Source organism: Cupressus sempervirens, chromosome 7, assembly GCF_028749045.1.
Source record: "Cupressus sempervirens isolate cs-2001-9-10 chromosome 7, ASM2874904v1, whole genome shotgun sequence".
NCBI classification, from domain to species: domain Eukaryota; kingdom Viridiplantae; phylum Streptophyta; class Pinopsida; order Cupressales; family Cupressaceae; genus Cupressus; species Cupressus sempervirens.
This window is the reverse complement of record NC_143124.1, coordinates 466,499,884-466,516,202: the sequence shown is the minus strand read 5'-3', so window position 1 is coordinate 466,516,202 and position 16,319 is coordinate 466,499,884. Positions and strand designations below refer to the sequence as shown.

Below are 16,319 nucleotides of genomic sequence, written 5' to 3'. Positions count from 1 at the left end.
AACTTGAGATATCAATCTAACTTCAGGATCAGAACTTATTTGAGTTTAGAATGAACCTTATTTGAATTCTATGTTCAGATATAAATGGCAACTATAGATCTAACTAGTAATCACAAACTTGGATGAAATAATTCTTCTTAAGAATTCGTGGGAATATGACTGCTAGGAGATCGGACTGTATGTTTCTTGTGTGTCTCCAAACTGTAGTCATAACCCGCCTATATATCCCCTTTAGAGGGTATGTCCCTTAAGGGACATAACCCTTGGCACATAACCAACATATAATTATCCTAAGTCGGCGACTAAGAGATATGTGTGTGTTAGTTTTAACTAATGATTAGTCAATAACAAACTGAGCATTTATTTCCAGATCGCCGGCTCATATAAAGGATATATAAATTATTATAAATGCCAATCTTGAGTATATATAGAGAGAAGAGTAAGGTACGATCTATACCAGTCGACTTGAGGATTATCAAGGTTAAATTCTTAACAACAACCTTCTCTACTTTAGGCTTCTTGGTATACTTTCTAACCATATCACACTCACAAACATACACCTTAGGTCATCCAATATGTGTGACCCTTGCTTGTAGGAGATCCTTAGCACCGGTGTGCTTTCTCATAAGACTCAAGACCCATGTGGGATTGTAGATGCATTGTGTGATATTCCTTCCATCTTCAACCACCTTCTCTATCCAACTTAGTTTCCCTAGGTCCTCAAGGAGCAAGTTAAGATAATGGGCAGCCTCTCAAAAACAATGTGGGATGCCTCTCCATTGAAATTCTATTGACTTCCACATACACAACTCTGTTATCAGTCACGATCTAGATGACATTACCCAATCCCACTTCCACTACTGCCTAATCCAACATGGTGCACAAATTCTCTACATTTTTCACGTGATTAGAGGCATCAATTGATTTTAGAAATACTGTCCCATGAAGCAACTACAAAGTTGATGAGCATCCTATTTCTACCTTCTGTCCACCCATCGGATATAATAGTGCAACCTTTTTGTTCCCAAACTCTTGTTTTCCCTTCCACAAGTTGATGAATGCTTTGGCCCCCATTCTATAACAGTAGGCCACTCACCTCATAACGAGTTGGGACCTTGAACTCCTTACTAGACACGGTCATTGCAATAACCAATTGATTTCAATATGGACTACGTAGAGCATTGAAGGGAATATTGTTGTAGTACTAGAATTTTGCAACTACCACCCTTCTCTTCTTATGCATCTCTTTGTTCCATGTAATGCCTTGCAATCTACCTTGAGCACTAGGAATGTTACGTGGAACCCAAAAGTCTGATATATGCCCGTTCATATTGCCTGATTATGATCCTTATATCCGTGGCCCAATGGAAGAAGTAGCCTTTGCACTTGTTTGTGACCTTGTAGAACTAAATTCTCCCATTGGGGCTTCGATGTTGTTTGCTGTACTCTTTTTTGCTATCTTCTTTTGCTCATTTATTTCCTTGGTAGCCTGTTCAAGGCAGCAGTCACATGGTGTGATATCATGGTTTGCTATCCTTCTAGTATGATATTTTAGTTATGTCTCCACTCATCAACTTAAAAAAAATGGTTTTTCAAATCTCCTCATTTTTTTTCTGGGTGATCCATGTTTCCAAAAGTCATCCCTAGTTTTTCTATTGACCATTTTCTACAAATATTGATTTTGTTACTTGTAAGTCTGCGAATGCAAAGAATAAATAATGAGAAATGTGGGAAAAAACTCACAATTAAAAGAAGACAACATGCAGAAGCAAAATATTCACGTTATATGTAATTTTGATCAATGATCAAAAGTTTTCAGACATTTTAAGAGGGAGGTTGCCTAAGTCTGAGACCAAATTTTAGCCATCAGCCAAGTTTGAGTATGAAATAATAAGGATAATTTTTTTGGCAACATATCTATTTCCAATTATTTTTATTTTTCACATATGAATTCAGAATTCCAAACACAATGTATTTTTTTTATTGATGGGTAATTGGCCCAAGCCTAGATTATTTTTTATTCATTTATTGTGTTGTTAATATTAATTATGATTGTGTTAATTTTGAGTAGAATTGAACCCATGATATCCCCGATGAGAGGCTCACAATTTACCATTCTGTTGTAGGCTCTTGCCTAAAACACAATGTATTTTTAATTATATATTTAGTAAGTATTAAAATTTTTTTTTGATTGGTAATTTAGGATTTTATTAAAATCAAAAGAGAGTTACAATGCCACTGCAAATTGGTAGATTTGGAACTTATATCCCCCAACCATTGGAGTCAAAACAACATTTCAAGCATACATTTGAACAACACAAACCAGATCTAACATACACACAAAAACCATCTGAAAGACAAACAACAACCCACTTGAACACCATTAGCCCATACTACAAAATTGGCCATACCGCAGAGTAGAAAGCCAATCACGCTGTTATTCGAAAGACCTGCCCCTCTCCTCCTCAGAGAGATTCAGGAAAGAACCCCCCTCTGCACCATAGCCAATGCCCTTGGCATAACCACCACCAGCCTGAGCGCCATTCCCTCGAACAACTCTTTTTGGAGGGATCTGATGGCGAGGAGATGAGACCCTGTCGTTTCCCTGTGGCGTTGCAGATTTCATAGGGGTTTACTTCACCCTCCTCCATTTTCCATCCATCGATTCCCTCTTCACCACCTTTGGTTATGGAAGGAAGACCAACAAATCTTTCCAACCTTTCTGACCATCCAGCAAGTGGACCTGCATTGGGTGGGACGAAGACCAGATAACTAGTGGCTGCAAATTCTCGTCACTGCCAACTATGAGTCGCCAAGGACCACGACCCATATGCAAGCGCACCCTTAACTCTGCCCTTGCTACTATCTATACCAGTTTACTAGGCCACTTTTGCTCCAAGCAAGCTCGGGTAACCCGCAACACATCTTTCTTTGAGGAACCCACCAACAAAGCCAAGGCAAAAAACAATGAGGAAATATCCAGGTTGGTCCTAGATCTGACATCTTCATTCAAAAATTTCTCCCCAAATAGTAGACACACAACCTCCGGGGACTCCACATGGTCAAACTTGAAGACATTCCTCATTCACTGAATTGAGATTGCACCCCTGAAACCAGGCAACTGGCCTGGTTATTCAAGGAAAAATAAGGCTCCATGGCGACACCTGTGCAAGCCAAACACTAACAGGCAAGAGGGCACAAATGAAACACATCCCTCAATGTTTCCCCCTGCTTTTCAAGGACAGGACTTCTCATTACCTTCATGATGATAGAATCAACACCGAAGTAGATATGGGCCAGAGCAAAGCCAACTTAGATTTGAACTCACACTACCATGACTCCTCCTTATTTACCATCTACTAACTAAAACATCACATCCGTCCTACTCCTTGCAACTTCATAACTCCGCCAACTTTCCCTTTGCATGACAAGAAATGATGGATTAATGAAATCATTCCATGCCACAAGCCTGTCCTTACAACCCTAAAATTGAAAATCTATAAACAATTCGAATTTGTCCTCCAATAACCCTTCACCACAACATTTGATAGTTTGTTTGCCAAAGAATATGCCTCCCTAAGTACATGGATACTCAATAATCAGCTACTTCTCCCATCAAATTTCAAATCCTCCTAATATGTTTGTTGAGGTACCAAGTATTCATTTCCCCTTTGACAATGCCGTTCACAACGAGTGTTGAATCTCCTTTGAGGTGAAGTCTTTGCACTCCCAGTTTTTTGGCCTTCAAAATTGCCCCATTGCTGCTAGGCATTCAGCTTTGTTGTTTGTCCCATTTGACACCCTTTTAGCTCCAATAGCTAGGATACTCCCTTTATCGTCACATGCTGCAAACTCAGTCCTTGATGGTCCCGGATTGCCTTGGACGTGCCATCAAAGTTAATCTTAATCCAGCCTACCTCCGGAGGTGACCAAACTAGCCTACAACCATCTGATTGTTGAGGTTTAGCCCTCAAAGGCCAATTAACAGGCCTAATGATTTTGAACCTTGGCTGTAAGCACTATAGGCAACAAGCCCCACTATTTCACCAAGGATCGGGGTAACAACTCTCCATTGAAAACCACAGTAGAGAATGATCCCGTGGGGACTTGAACCTTGGTTGTAGGCACTATAGGCAAGAAGCTCTGCCATTTCACCAAAGGCCCAAGCCTATAAATATTTAACATTATAAATACAAGGTCAATAACAAATATATTATATAAAATTCAAATATTTACAAAATATATAAATATTTTGCCAGAGTTAAATTTATAAATATTTTCCAGAGAATGTGTTATGGAGAATGGTCTGGATTGGGTTGGCCTAGCTAGTAATCCTCATTAGTACCTATTGTTCTAGGGTGAAGAAGTGATTACTTCTACTTTTGAAGGTTGAACTATTAATTTTATTTTATGTGCTTTTCTAATGCAGAATAAAAATAATACCAAAGATATGCTGTTCTGATTTAGCAAGCATCTATTAATCGCCTCTTGCATTTATATAAAAAGTTATGCTGCAGATAACATAATTTCACACCAAGTTTGATTTGGAGTAAGCTACGATATTTGACAGTCGATGATTAATTTAGCATGAACTTGCAAAAGCACATATAGCTGACATTTATTGACACTGTATTTATTGCTGGCTATGATATCTGTTTTAAATATAGATATCACTCTAATAAGTTACCTACATACCTCAATATTTCCATGTGGATCATTTAGGAGCATGAATATATTCTGAATTGCCGACTTCTAGTTTTTGACATAATATTGTGTTATAACTGACATTGTTCAATGAGCTTGATAAGTATTGTCAGTAAATTAGTTGTTTTTAGATGTCTGTCAATAAGCATCTTGTCAACTTTATGCTCCATTTTATCAGTTTTTCTTTTCAGTTTGTAATCACTCTACTTAATCAGCAGTGCAATGATAGACATAAGTAGTAAGCAGGTGGTCATGATTCATTTTATCTACTCCTAGATTGCTGAAGTAACATGCATTGTTTGTGAATTATTTTAGCTAATTTTTTTATAGTGTAATGACTAACAGTTTCTTATGTTTACCAATTATAACAATGGAGATCAGTATGCTTAAGTGTGATAGATATCGAAGGAACATGGCCAGGAGTCCCTTGATTGAGCAAGGAAATATTGCAAATTAACAAAAGAGTGGAGACTATGCACACAAGTGTTGACTTAATAAAATTCTCTTTGAAGTCAGTGTTAGGGAAATGAAATTAGTATGCATAATTAGGAGTCGCTGCTTAGAACATGGGACACGTCTTTGAGTGCTTCGTGCTTTGTATTTAATGGCTAAATTAATCTTTCTATGCTTAAATGACTAAATTGATGGTCGGAACTTATGATTATAAGTTTTTGTGCCTAAGGTTTTCCATTAACAACCTTTTGATAATTCTGTTCTGCCACATGATTTCTTTCCATGGAATTACTGGCTGTGATAACAAAATTTTCTGTTTATCTTCTACAGATATGCTGTAATAGACCTTTCTGCAGGTCCATGCACATATGGAAAGATAGAAGCAGAGGAAGGTAGTGTAAGTTATAGGACAGTTCCAAGGTTGTTTAATATACTTTTTCCAAGAGGCCAAGATCCTATCAGTGCAAGTTCCACACATGAAATAGTCACTGGACAGCTCTCGGCACTTATATATACAACTATTGAGCATGTCATAGCTCCAGATGTCAGGTATTGTGTCTTTGAACCTTTGGTGCCTATTTTTATATGTTCAGTTGATATTTATTTCTTAATTGAACATGTTCGTTAACATTTCAAGAATATGTGGTGCTGTAGCAGTCTTTGTGGAAAACCTGAGAGGTGTTTCATTGAGAACAAAACATGATTGATTATGATATATGAGCAAGAAATGAGCAAAGGAAGACAACATATAGATTAAAGTGGCATAGATGAGGTTTTTTTCTTTTAATCATTTAAGGTTAGAGAATTGGGCAGATTGAAACATTGGAGAAGGCACTCAATAGGCAAATAGCGTTAGAAAATCAAACCTCCTCTATGGCCTCTTGGAAAATGGCAAATTGGAAATCAACATCCTTAGTTTCCTAAAAGAATCAATAATTCTAACAATGTATGAACCAGCGGGGCATGTGACAACAATATTAGTGAGTGGTGAATGTCGAATATCAGTCTGCCCATCCATGACTATGGATAGCCAGTCATTTTCTATATTTGTCTCGCATCCTCCATCTATGCTCACTATTGTTTGTCAAGGAGGGAGATATGCAGACTATGTTCTCCAAGAGAAGCATAGGAGGCCAGCTGCCAACACAAATCTTGACATAGCTTTTAAAATAAGTCAAACTTACCAAATTGAATGGAGTAACATTGGCTTAAATAAATTTGGCCAATGCATCATCAACTTGCTTATGTTTTTATATATTTATTAACCCTACAACTGTGGGTTTTCTCCCTGCTATTGATTACAATAACCAATGGGCTTTCATCCTTTTATTACAATGGCTAATGGGTTTTTATCCATTGATCACAATCTTCTATGGATATTTGTCAACAGAATAAATCTCAAATATAAAATGATCGAAAAGATGAAAATGGTATAATAATGAATGATTTAAAATGACATGCCTTGCACATTTTAAATGCTGCACACTTGAAAGAGAAAACAAATCGACCTAACTTACACTGGTGCCAAGGCTTGAGTTTCAATATTACACATTACATATCAGGTTAAGCCTAAGGGCCTTAAACAATTTCAATTTGGAGTTTCAGAGTTTCCCCTTCCCTGAAACCAATTGAGCTCTCTTCTTTTGGTACCTCCAACATGCAAGCCTCAACACAAGCCTACCCTATTTATTGTTGTTGTGGAGTTTTGGAGCTTCCTGTATTTTTTTATTACTTTGGGTCTTGTTATGCAACATCTCTAATCCCTGATCCCCAACGTATCATTGGCATGTGTTGATCAATAGCTCTGATCCCTAATTCAGAACATCTCTATTTGGCATGTGTTAGCTTATACCTCCAATCTGCGATCCTTGACAGCTCCTTCTGTTTGCTGATGCTCTAGCCTTTTATCAAAATTTTGGATAAAGAAAATGACACTATTGAAGTAAACTCCATCATTATTTATACACAATCTGAATAAAAATGCTACCTTCTTGGACAATTAGTAACTTTTTAAAAATCTTTCTTCATATTATTCATTGTTTAAATCAAGTGAAGGCTCAAGATACTCGTAAAGAAGCCAAATTAATCACAAAGATGGCTAATCAAGGTTTACCAATAGGGGTAAAAAATTTGGATTGGGGTAGGTTATCCTCTTCAAGATGGTCTGCTAGCTAATCAAGATCTTTTTCATTGCCAATGTCTCGCCTTGATGGTTTTTAATGGTGTTTGGATAAACTTAAATCGACTTGTTTTAAGACACTAATGTATGATAGATTTTAGAGGTGTTTGGATAATCATAAAAGGGATATCCTCAACTTCATGTGAAGTTTCTCAATTTAAAAGATTCCTCAGCGAATGCTCTATTCATTCAGCCTATTAATTTGGGGTCCTAGAATTTGATATTTTAAAAGGGTGCAATTGCAAGATATAAGGCGGAGTCCATCACTTGTGGGAAGTTGAAGGTTAATCATTTTATTTGAAGAATCCTCAAGGCTGGTGGTCTAGTCTTGTTCCTCGAGAGGATTAATGGGTATGACATAACTATGGTGCCAAAATTTTCTAAAGTATTGCAAAATGAAAGGAATGTACTTCACTATCTTAAAAGAGATTTTTGCAGTTGTTACTTAAGATTGACAGTTTGAAGATCTTTAAGGACCACACGATGTGCAAGGTGGTGGAAGGTATCCTCCTTAAGAAAATGGAGTCTTACTAGTTGAGTTATGCTATTACTTTTGTTAAAAGTCCCTAGTTTGAGGTGCCTATGTTGATTCTGTACTATATAATATTGAAGGGCCAGTTCACTACTTTGATTTTGTTTTCTTATCATTTTTCTTGTTGATCTCACTATGCCATTGGCCACCAACCTCTTTTAATATTCTTTGGAGGCTTTTGTGGAGGAATTTTAAAGGGGAATTGGGTCTTATCTAGCACATGTTGGGCAAATTTTGCATATGTAAAAAACTTTAACTGTTGGAGACAATCCATTTCCATTGTTTCATGGGTTCCATCCAAAAACTGAAAGCAAAAGTGAATCTTCCTTAGTATAGAAAAGCAAAGTGATCTAGACCATGACAATACCATATCACATTTGGACGAGTAGTTAGAAGACGACATGACCAAAGAAACTAGGGAAAGTAGGGGATCTGGTTTCGAGAGCCAAGCCCCTAGAATCCCCAGCCCTTGCCTCAATGCTTATAAGCTAAGTTACCCAGTTAGCTGGGAATGCCTCCTGGACTGGTAGAAGTTTGAATTTGTACTTGCTCTCAGCACAGTTCAACTTCTGGTCCAGAGAGGGTTCGATTTTCAGCAACCTATTCTAAGTTACATTTATTTTCTTTCTTATAGTTTGATTTATATTTGTATAAATACTATCAGGATGCTTGAGACCTGCTTTAGCTTCATAGGAGTAAAAATGCAAATTCTAGATTTGGGGAATTCTCAAAAAATTCCAGACTTAGCCAAATTTTAAGATTCAACATGCTTTCAGCAGTGTTATCTCCCACAACCTATCCTGGCTTTTTGAGGTCAAATTTGTTGAAGATTGTAGCTGCAATAGATATCTTTGTCTCTGATTTTATGAAATAGAAATATGTTTGTTATGACTGTTATGGCCATCTTCAGCTGACAGAGACATTTGTGATAATATATAAATTAATATTATGTAGAAAAATGTGTCGTATGTCATACAAAGATGCATGTGTATGAAAATATGAAGTATGAAATATTTGGAAACTTGAAGGGTCTTGCATTTTGGGATTTGAAGAGACTTTCGTGTGTAAGATGAAGAGTATACATGCAATCTATTTATGTGATTGCTTTGAGGTATTGTAATCAATGAAGGAAAAATGCTTTGTACTCGAACATTTCATTATCAATAAAAGTGATATTTTTCTGGTGCAGCTGGGTTTTTCCCTTCATGTGGAAGGGTTTTCCCAAGATTATCTTGTGTCTTTTGTACCTGTTTTGTTTGTCTTTATTTCTGTTTATCCTTATTTCTGAGAAATATTTGACATTGTATCAGAGACAGGTTGGATTACAACATAAAAAGAAGTATTAAAGTTCTAGTAGCTGTGTGAGAGACCATTCATAAGTATTGTAGAGTGGTAGTTACAGGAGCTAGCTTCTTCATCTGTAATGGTTGCGTTTTTCATGCAATGGTTGTTCCATATGAGATTGTTATCTTCATCAGCTTTTGTTGTTACTGGTTGGAAAACTTTATTTTATTCCATCATTTTATGACAACCCTACATGTTTGATGATTGAATAATCTCCTTGGGTGTCCTTAGTTTTCATGAGAAAAATGCATGGTTGCTGGATAGCAAAGAGATTCTTTCCTGCATGATCAAAGTGTCATATGATTGTATCACTGTTGGAAATGAAGCATCACTGTTTCCTTTGGTGCTAAGGAATCTCATTATGGCTTATTCATGAAAAAGAAAAGTTAGTATAGTGTCAAATGATTGGAACGTGTAAGATTTTGAAGCTCAGCAAAATTGTTGATAACTGAGGTGAATGAATAATATTTCAAGAAACCCTTTCATGGTTTGAGTTATGTTCTCTGGGAAGTATTTGTGACAGTATTTATGATCATTGTGTGTGGATTGGCTTGCGGTTGGGGATTGTTGGCATGTGTCGATAAAAGTGAATCTTGGTTGGTGATGGATTCCCTTTCATGCTGTTGCACTAAGGATCAGTTCTAATCGAATGGAAAATAATCTTAATCATAGCCTCCTTCTGTGCTTTCTGTGGAAACATTGGCACTGCTGTTATTCAGTAGGCTATGTGTTGTAGAAATAATATGGGTTGCCAACTCATTCATTGAAGTCATGGAGATCTTTTTTTATGCTCTACACAAATTGAAATGAGTTCGGAGCATTCTCTATTGTTGCCTATGGCCGAAAGAAGTTGTTAGAAGGTTGCCGACACCATATATTTACGAATATAGAAGTTTTTGCAGCTGGGTATGTAATCTGCATCTTTTGGAGTGGTCGGGTACTGCTAGTCGAAGACATTCAAATCTAGTTCACCCAGGCAAAGGTATGGGTGATCTTAATCAAGGTGTACGTTCTTGAGTAATGGTCGATGGAAAATTTTGAGTTATGGTCTATAACGGAGCCTTGCTTGTTTATCACAAGAGATGCTTGTATCCTCTATACTTCCCTTTGAATTGCTGAGAGTTTGCAGTTGTAGTCTCCGATATTGAATTCATTCATTTCGTCACTAGTGATGAATGAAATTGAGGACGTCAGATTGTTGCAGTGGTTACTATTGTAACGGCAGAGCCATTGTCTTCCAGCATGGAGTTATGTTGCCTTCGTGGAGTCTTTGCATATTTTGAGACGTCATCAACTTCGTCATCAGGTTGAATAGCTCTATGTTATCGATTTTCTTTCAATTTTGGTTCGAGATCTTGTGTTAATGATTATCTACATTCTTTGGTTCCTAAGTCTCATAACATTGAGAGATGGTTCTTGTTGAGACTCTAGCGGGACCATTTATTTCTGTTAGTATGGATGCCTCTTTCAAGTTGGGTGTGTCAAGATGTAGCGCCGTATTTACTTCATGAATGAGGTGGCTTGAGTGTATATGTATGACATATGGATGTTTATGAGCACCAACATTTCATTGAACATAATGGCCGAGGATGTAATATGTGCTATTCGTAGCCCATGAAAGAAACAAACAATTTGTTTCTGTTGGAGTTTTAATTGCGTGAACAGTGAAAGGCTATTATCATTGAGTGGAATCCTTTTTTGTCTTCTCTTGATATCTGTTATTTATTGAAGAGTTACTAGTTTCTGAAAATGGAAGATCACCTTTGTGCAGTTCTCTATCTCTCACTTAAGGATGGGCATTCTGTAGCCGTTTTTTGTGGGGTGCTCTGTTCGGTTGGGGCGGGGTGAATCTAGGGGAATTATACACTGAAAATATCGTGTTGTCCAGATTTGTTTAGGGATGGTGGTGTTTATAGCAAGAGTCGGGCATGGAGTAATTGTTATTGGCTTACGTTACTGTTGGCTCTCAGAGTGTTGTGAAGTTGTGTAAGTGAGAAAAAACACTCTCTTAGAGGTTCTGTTCATATGTTATGTGAAGTTGTGTAGAGGAGTTTTGGAGGAGGTCGTGGGTTTTTTTTTTTAATGGGAGCATCTACCGAGACTTTCTTCGCACATTTTTGGTCAAACGTGTTATTTGTTTGTATGTAGGATTCATCGGAGTGCTTGACAGTGGTTATCCCTTTTCTTGTTACTGCTGTTCATTTTCTGAGCACTACTTGTATCTAGCCATGAATGATCTGTTTGAAGTTCAAATTGGTCTGAACGTCTCTCTGTGCTGGGCAAGTTGAGTTATTGCAAATCTCTGAAACTACTATTTCTGTAATAAATTGATATCAGAAAAATTACTGATATTTTCTGAGTTTTTGTGACAGTCAGCTGGAAGGAAATTAATGTCTTAATTGTGCTCATGTCTGGTGCATGAACTCAGTAAACATCAGACATATGAGGGGTGTAATGGAAAAGTGAAACTTTAGTGTTTTCTGGTAACTATTAGAGGTGGTGTATTTAAGCACATTTCTAGAGTGGCCAAAGATGGATATTGAACAAGGGTGCACTTCGTGCCAACAAATGTTTTGATGTATTTTTTCTGCGTATGATCATCAGAATTCTGACAGCTTTGCTCAAAAGTTTCCTTCCATCACCATGGAGTGTCCTAAAGGCAAGCTGTGCTGGCATCCTGGTGACTGTTCAAGTTACCTCTTGTAACTTCTGTTCAAACCTTCACTTATTCAATCTAAGATGAATGAATGAAAGATTGGTGTTGGAATCGTTATTCCTGTTCCCTCGAAGAGGACTATAGATTATTCAGAACACTGGAACAATGAATTTTGTATGCTTCTGGCATTTGTATATCTTTGAATAGATTGAGTCTATGATACGTTAGTATTTGCTATTAATTGACTGCAGATCAGTTCAAGAAACATAAGGATGTTGAGTAGATTGCATTTGCTGAAGAGCTCAAGATCAACCTAGCTTGCTCAAGAATATTTGTGGTGATAGATTTGGGCGACGTTTTGTATACTCATGTCATGAAACATCACTGAGTGGAGTTCGGATCACCCATATTTGTGTAGAAGTTGAGAAAAACCAACTTCACAGTTCGCCAAGAACACTTGCATGCAAATAACCTGTTGCTGAAAGGAAACCATAGAGGGAAAAAGCGCAATTTGGAAATCTCAACGGAGTGGGAGCAAAATGTATTCCAAGATCATGGAAAAAAAAATACAAGAGTTCGACCTTAAAGGTGAACAAAACCCTAAAAAGGGAAAAGAAATTAGGTTGTGCAATATAATTAATATAAATATTAATTATATGCACCTAAGAGATAGCTTAAGTAAACTAGAGTAATAGACAACTTAATTAATTAAATCAAGACGATCTAATTAATAAGCGTAAATAAATAATTATTCTAAAAAATCAAGACGATCTAATTAATAAGCGTAAATAAATAATTATTCTAAAAAATCAAGACGATCTAATTAATAAGTGTAAATAAATAATTACTCTAACACCCCCCCTTAAGTGAAGCTCAGGAGGTAAGCTAACCTAGCAAAGCTATGAAAGCAGGAAAATGGGTCTCGGCAACAAGGTCTGATCAGGTACCGAAAACAAGGAAATCTCTATAAATCGGAGAAATAGAGAAAACCCAATGGGAAAAACCCTACTCTAAGAAGAGATAGAACAAACATGCTGAAAAAAACATGAAGGAAGGCCTCAACAAGATCCCCCAAGGAAAACTTCTGTAACCCCAAGCATAGACCGCAACTGAAGATATCGTGGCGATGCAAAAGGTTTGGTGAAGATGTCAGCAACTTGCGCATTAGTGGGAATATACTCCAAAGAGAGAACACCATCTTGAATCTGTTGATGGATGAAATGCATATGAAGTTCAATGCGTTTAGTGCGCTGATGCTTCATCGGGTTGCGGGAAATATGAATAGCACTTTGATTATCGCACCACAGAACAGTGGGATGATCAGGGAGAAAACCAAACTCAGTCATCAACTGTCGAAACCATAAAATCTCCTAACTAGCAAGCACTGCTACTCTATACTCAGCCTTTGTAGATGAAAGTGCACGAGCATGCTGCTTCTTGCATGACTAGGTGATAGGTCCAAAGCCAAGATAGAAGACAAAGCTAGAAGTAGAGTTTTGATCATCAACATCACCAGCCTAATTTGAGTTAGTGAAGCCAACAATGTGAGGAGTCCTAGATATGTAATGAACACCATACATAAGTGTGTCCTGAATGTATCTCAAAATATGCTTGACAGCTTGCCAATGACTCTCATGAGGCTCATGTGAAGATTGAGAGACAAGACCAACTGCAAAGAAGAGATCAGTACGAGTATGTGTCAGGTACAACAAGCTACTAACTAACTGTCGATACAATGTGAGATCCACTGAATGTGAAGTGCAAGAGGTAGACAAGGTAACACTCGATTGAAAAGGTGAGGGAGCAGGCTTGCAATCAAGTATGTTAAACCATCGAAGCATGTCAAGAGCATACTTTTGCTGGTAAACAAAGATCCCAGTAGAGGACCGAACAATCTGTAGACCAAGAAAGTAGTGTAACAGATCAAGATTAGTCATCTCAAATTGTTCCATCAATGTACGCCGAATATCTTGAAGCATAGAGGATGAGCTACTTGTGAGGATAAGATCATCAACATATAGATCAAGGATCAAAACCTCAGCCTCAAGATGCTGAATGTATACTGTAGGATCGGAATGGCAGCGTGTGAAGCTTGTAGAAAGTAGAAAGGAGTCCATCTTCTCATACCAAACCCGAGGGGCCTATTTGAGACCATATAATGAGTGTCGAAGTTTGAAAACCAAGAAGGAATCCTGCACAAATCCGTGAGGCTGCTCCATGTAAATCTCCTCAGTAAGATCACTGTGAAAGAAGGCACTCTTCACATCCATTTGAAAAATGGGCCATCCCTGTGAAGCTGTGAGGGATAAGACAAGGCGAATAGAGTTCATCTCGACGACAGGGGCAAATGTCTTAGTGTAATCAATACCCTCAACCTATGAAAAGCCCTTCACAACAAGACGTGCCTTGTACTTATCAATAGAACCATCAGCAACAAACTTAGTACGATATAACCATTTGCATCGCACTAACTTTCTGCCCTTAGGAAGAGGACAAAGATCCCAAGTATGATTCTTCATCAAAGAAGAATACTCCTCCATGGCACTACCCCACTCAGAATGTCCTGTCATTGCTGCAAATGTCTGAGGATCATCACAAATAGTATGACTCAGAAGACTAGAACCCACAATATGAGACCGAGTGTGATGGGAAGTGGAAGGGTCACCAACAAGAGATCCTGCAGCCTCAACTATAACACAAGCCCATTTAGGCATCTGTGGAGGATCCTGTGGCGGAGGTAAATGGGGATCACCAAAATCGTCATCCTCATCATTTGGAAAAGAGGCTGGAAAGGATGAGGGAGCAGTGGTAAGTGAAGTAGACTTTGGAGGCAGGACATCTACTGCAGGAAGGCTCTCATCAAATTGGACATCCCGTCGAAATAGGACCTCTAGAATCAGAATCAAACAACCTGTATGCCTTAACATCCTTGCAGTAGCCAACAAAAATGAGATGTCGGCTCTTTTGCTCCATTGCTCTCCTCTGAGCATTGGGTATAAATGCCCATGCTTCACTACCAAAAACTTGGAATGAAGATACATCAGGCTTGATATGAGACCAAGCCTCCTTAGGAGTCATATGTCAAACTACCTTGTGAGGCATCCGATTCTGAATATGGTTGGTATAATTGACTGCCTCTATCCAAAAAGAGGAATCCATGGACGTGGACTGAATCATACAATTAGCCATTTACAGAAGTGTTCTGTTCTTTCTCTCTGCCACACAATTCTGCTGAGGGGTGTAGGGCATTGAAAATTGATGCTGAAGACCATGTTGAGAGCAAAAATCTCTGAAAGCTTGGTTCACATACTCTGCCCCATTATTTGTGCGTATTCACCGAATAGAAAAACTAGATTGCTTCTCCACAAATGTCTTGAAGATTCGAAATGAATCAAAGACATTAGACTTGTACTTCAAAAAGTACACCCATGTGCGTTTGGTGAAGTCATCAATGAAAGTAAGCATGTATCTGGCACCAGAAAAAGGAGTGCGAAATGACATGAGGTCACTATGAATCAACTCCAATGGTGCCAAAGCACGAGTAGCTCGTCCATGTAGAAAAGGATCCCTATATTGTTTGCCAAGAGCACAACCCTGACAAACACCATTTGTGCAAGAAATTTATGGAAGCCCAACAACAAGTGCTTGTGTGCTCAGCTGCTGAAGATATCTATAATTGACATGGCCCAAACGCTCATGCCTTACTGAATCTGCATGTGCTACAAGATAGGAACCTGTGTCATCAGAAGACTCAAATCCATCAAATCTGTATAGATGAGATCCAGAGTCAACACTTTCAGTAGGCACTATCAACTCAGAGTCATGTAAGTCCCGAATAACCACGTCATGTGGTGAGAACTCAATTGTCTTACCAGAGTCCAAGTGGCAAATTTGATAAATAAACAATAGGTTCGTCGAGATGTCAGGGACAAAAAGAACATCCTGAAGAGAACCCCTAGCTAATGCAACAGAACCAGAACCCAAGATTGAAAGATGTGATGAGTTCCCAACACCAATCTGTGAAGTAGCACAAGGAGCAAGTGAGGTGACCAACTGCTTAGTTTGAGTCATATGGTGAGAGGCATCGGAATCAAGAATCCAGATAGGTCCAGAAGTCAGTGCTTGTGTAGTAAGAGCGTGACCTTTCCCTGTAGGGGGAATGAAGACTTAGGAGCAGAAATGTGATGCTCCTGCATGACTTCCTCTAAAGCCTCCAAACATTTCTAACACCTAGAAACGAGATGTCCATCCTTTCCACAAAAACTGCAGGTCTCAACTGATTTCTTCTTAGTCTTGGAGGAAGACTCAGTAGACCTCGAAGAAGATTTACCCTTGGAAGGGTTAGTTGGAGGTTTGGAATCAGTTTTTGGTGAATCTTTCTTCGGTTTGGCTTTCTGTTTTGGTTTCCCCTGAGAAGACTGAGAAACTAATACTTGGCTGGAAGAGCCAAA

General features: G+C 38.2%; 1 protein-coding gene across 1 annotated transcript in view; it reads left to right on the top strand.

The window, feature by feature from the left end:
- The window catches only part of LOC149547559 (uncharacterized), a 213,696-nt gene that overhangs the window by 50,151 nt on the left and 147,226 nt on the right, over nucleotides 1-16,319 (top strand). Inside the window, exon 6 of the mRNA XM_089791709.1 lies at nucleotides 5,488-5,706. Coding sequence (XP_089647835.1) covers nucleotides 5,488-5,706 — 219 coding nt within the window. The remainder of the gene's footprint in view (nucleotides 1-5,487; nucleotides 5,707-16,319) is intronic.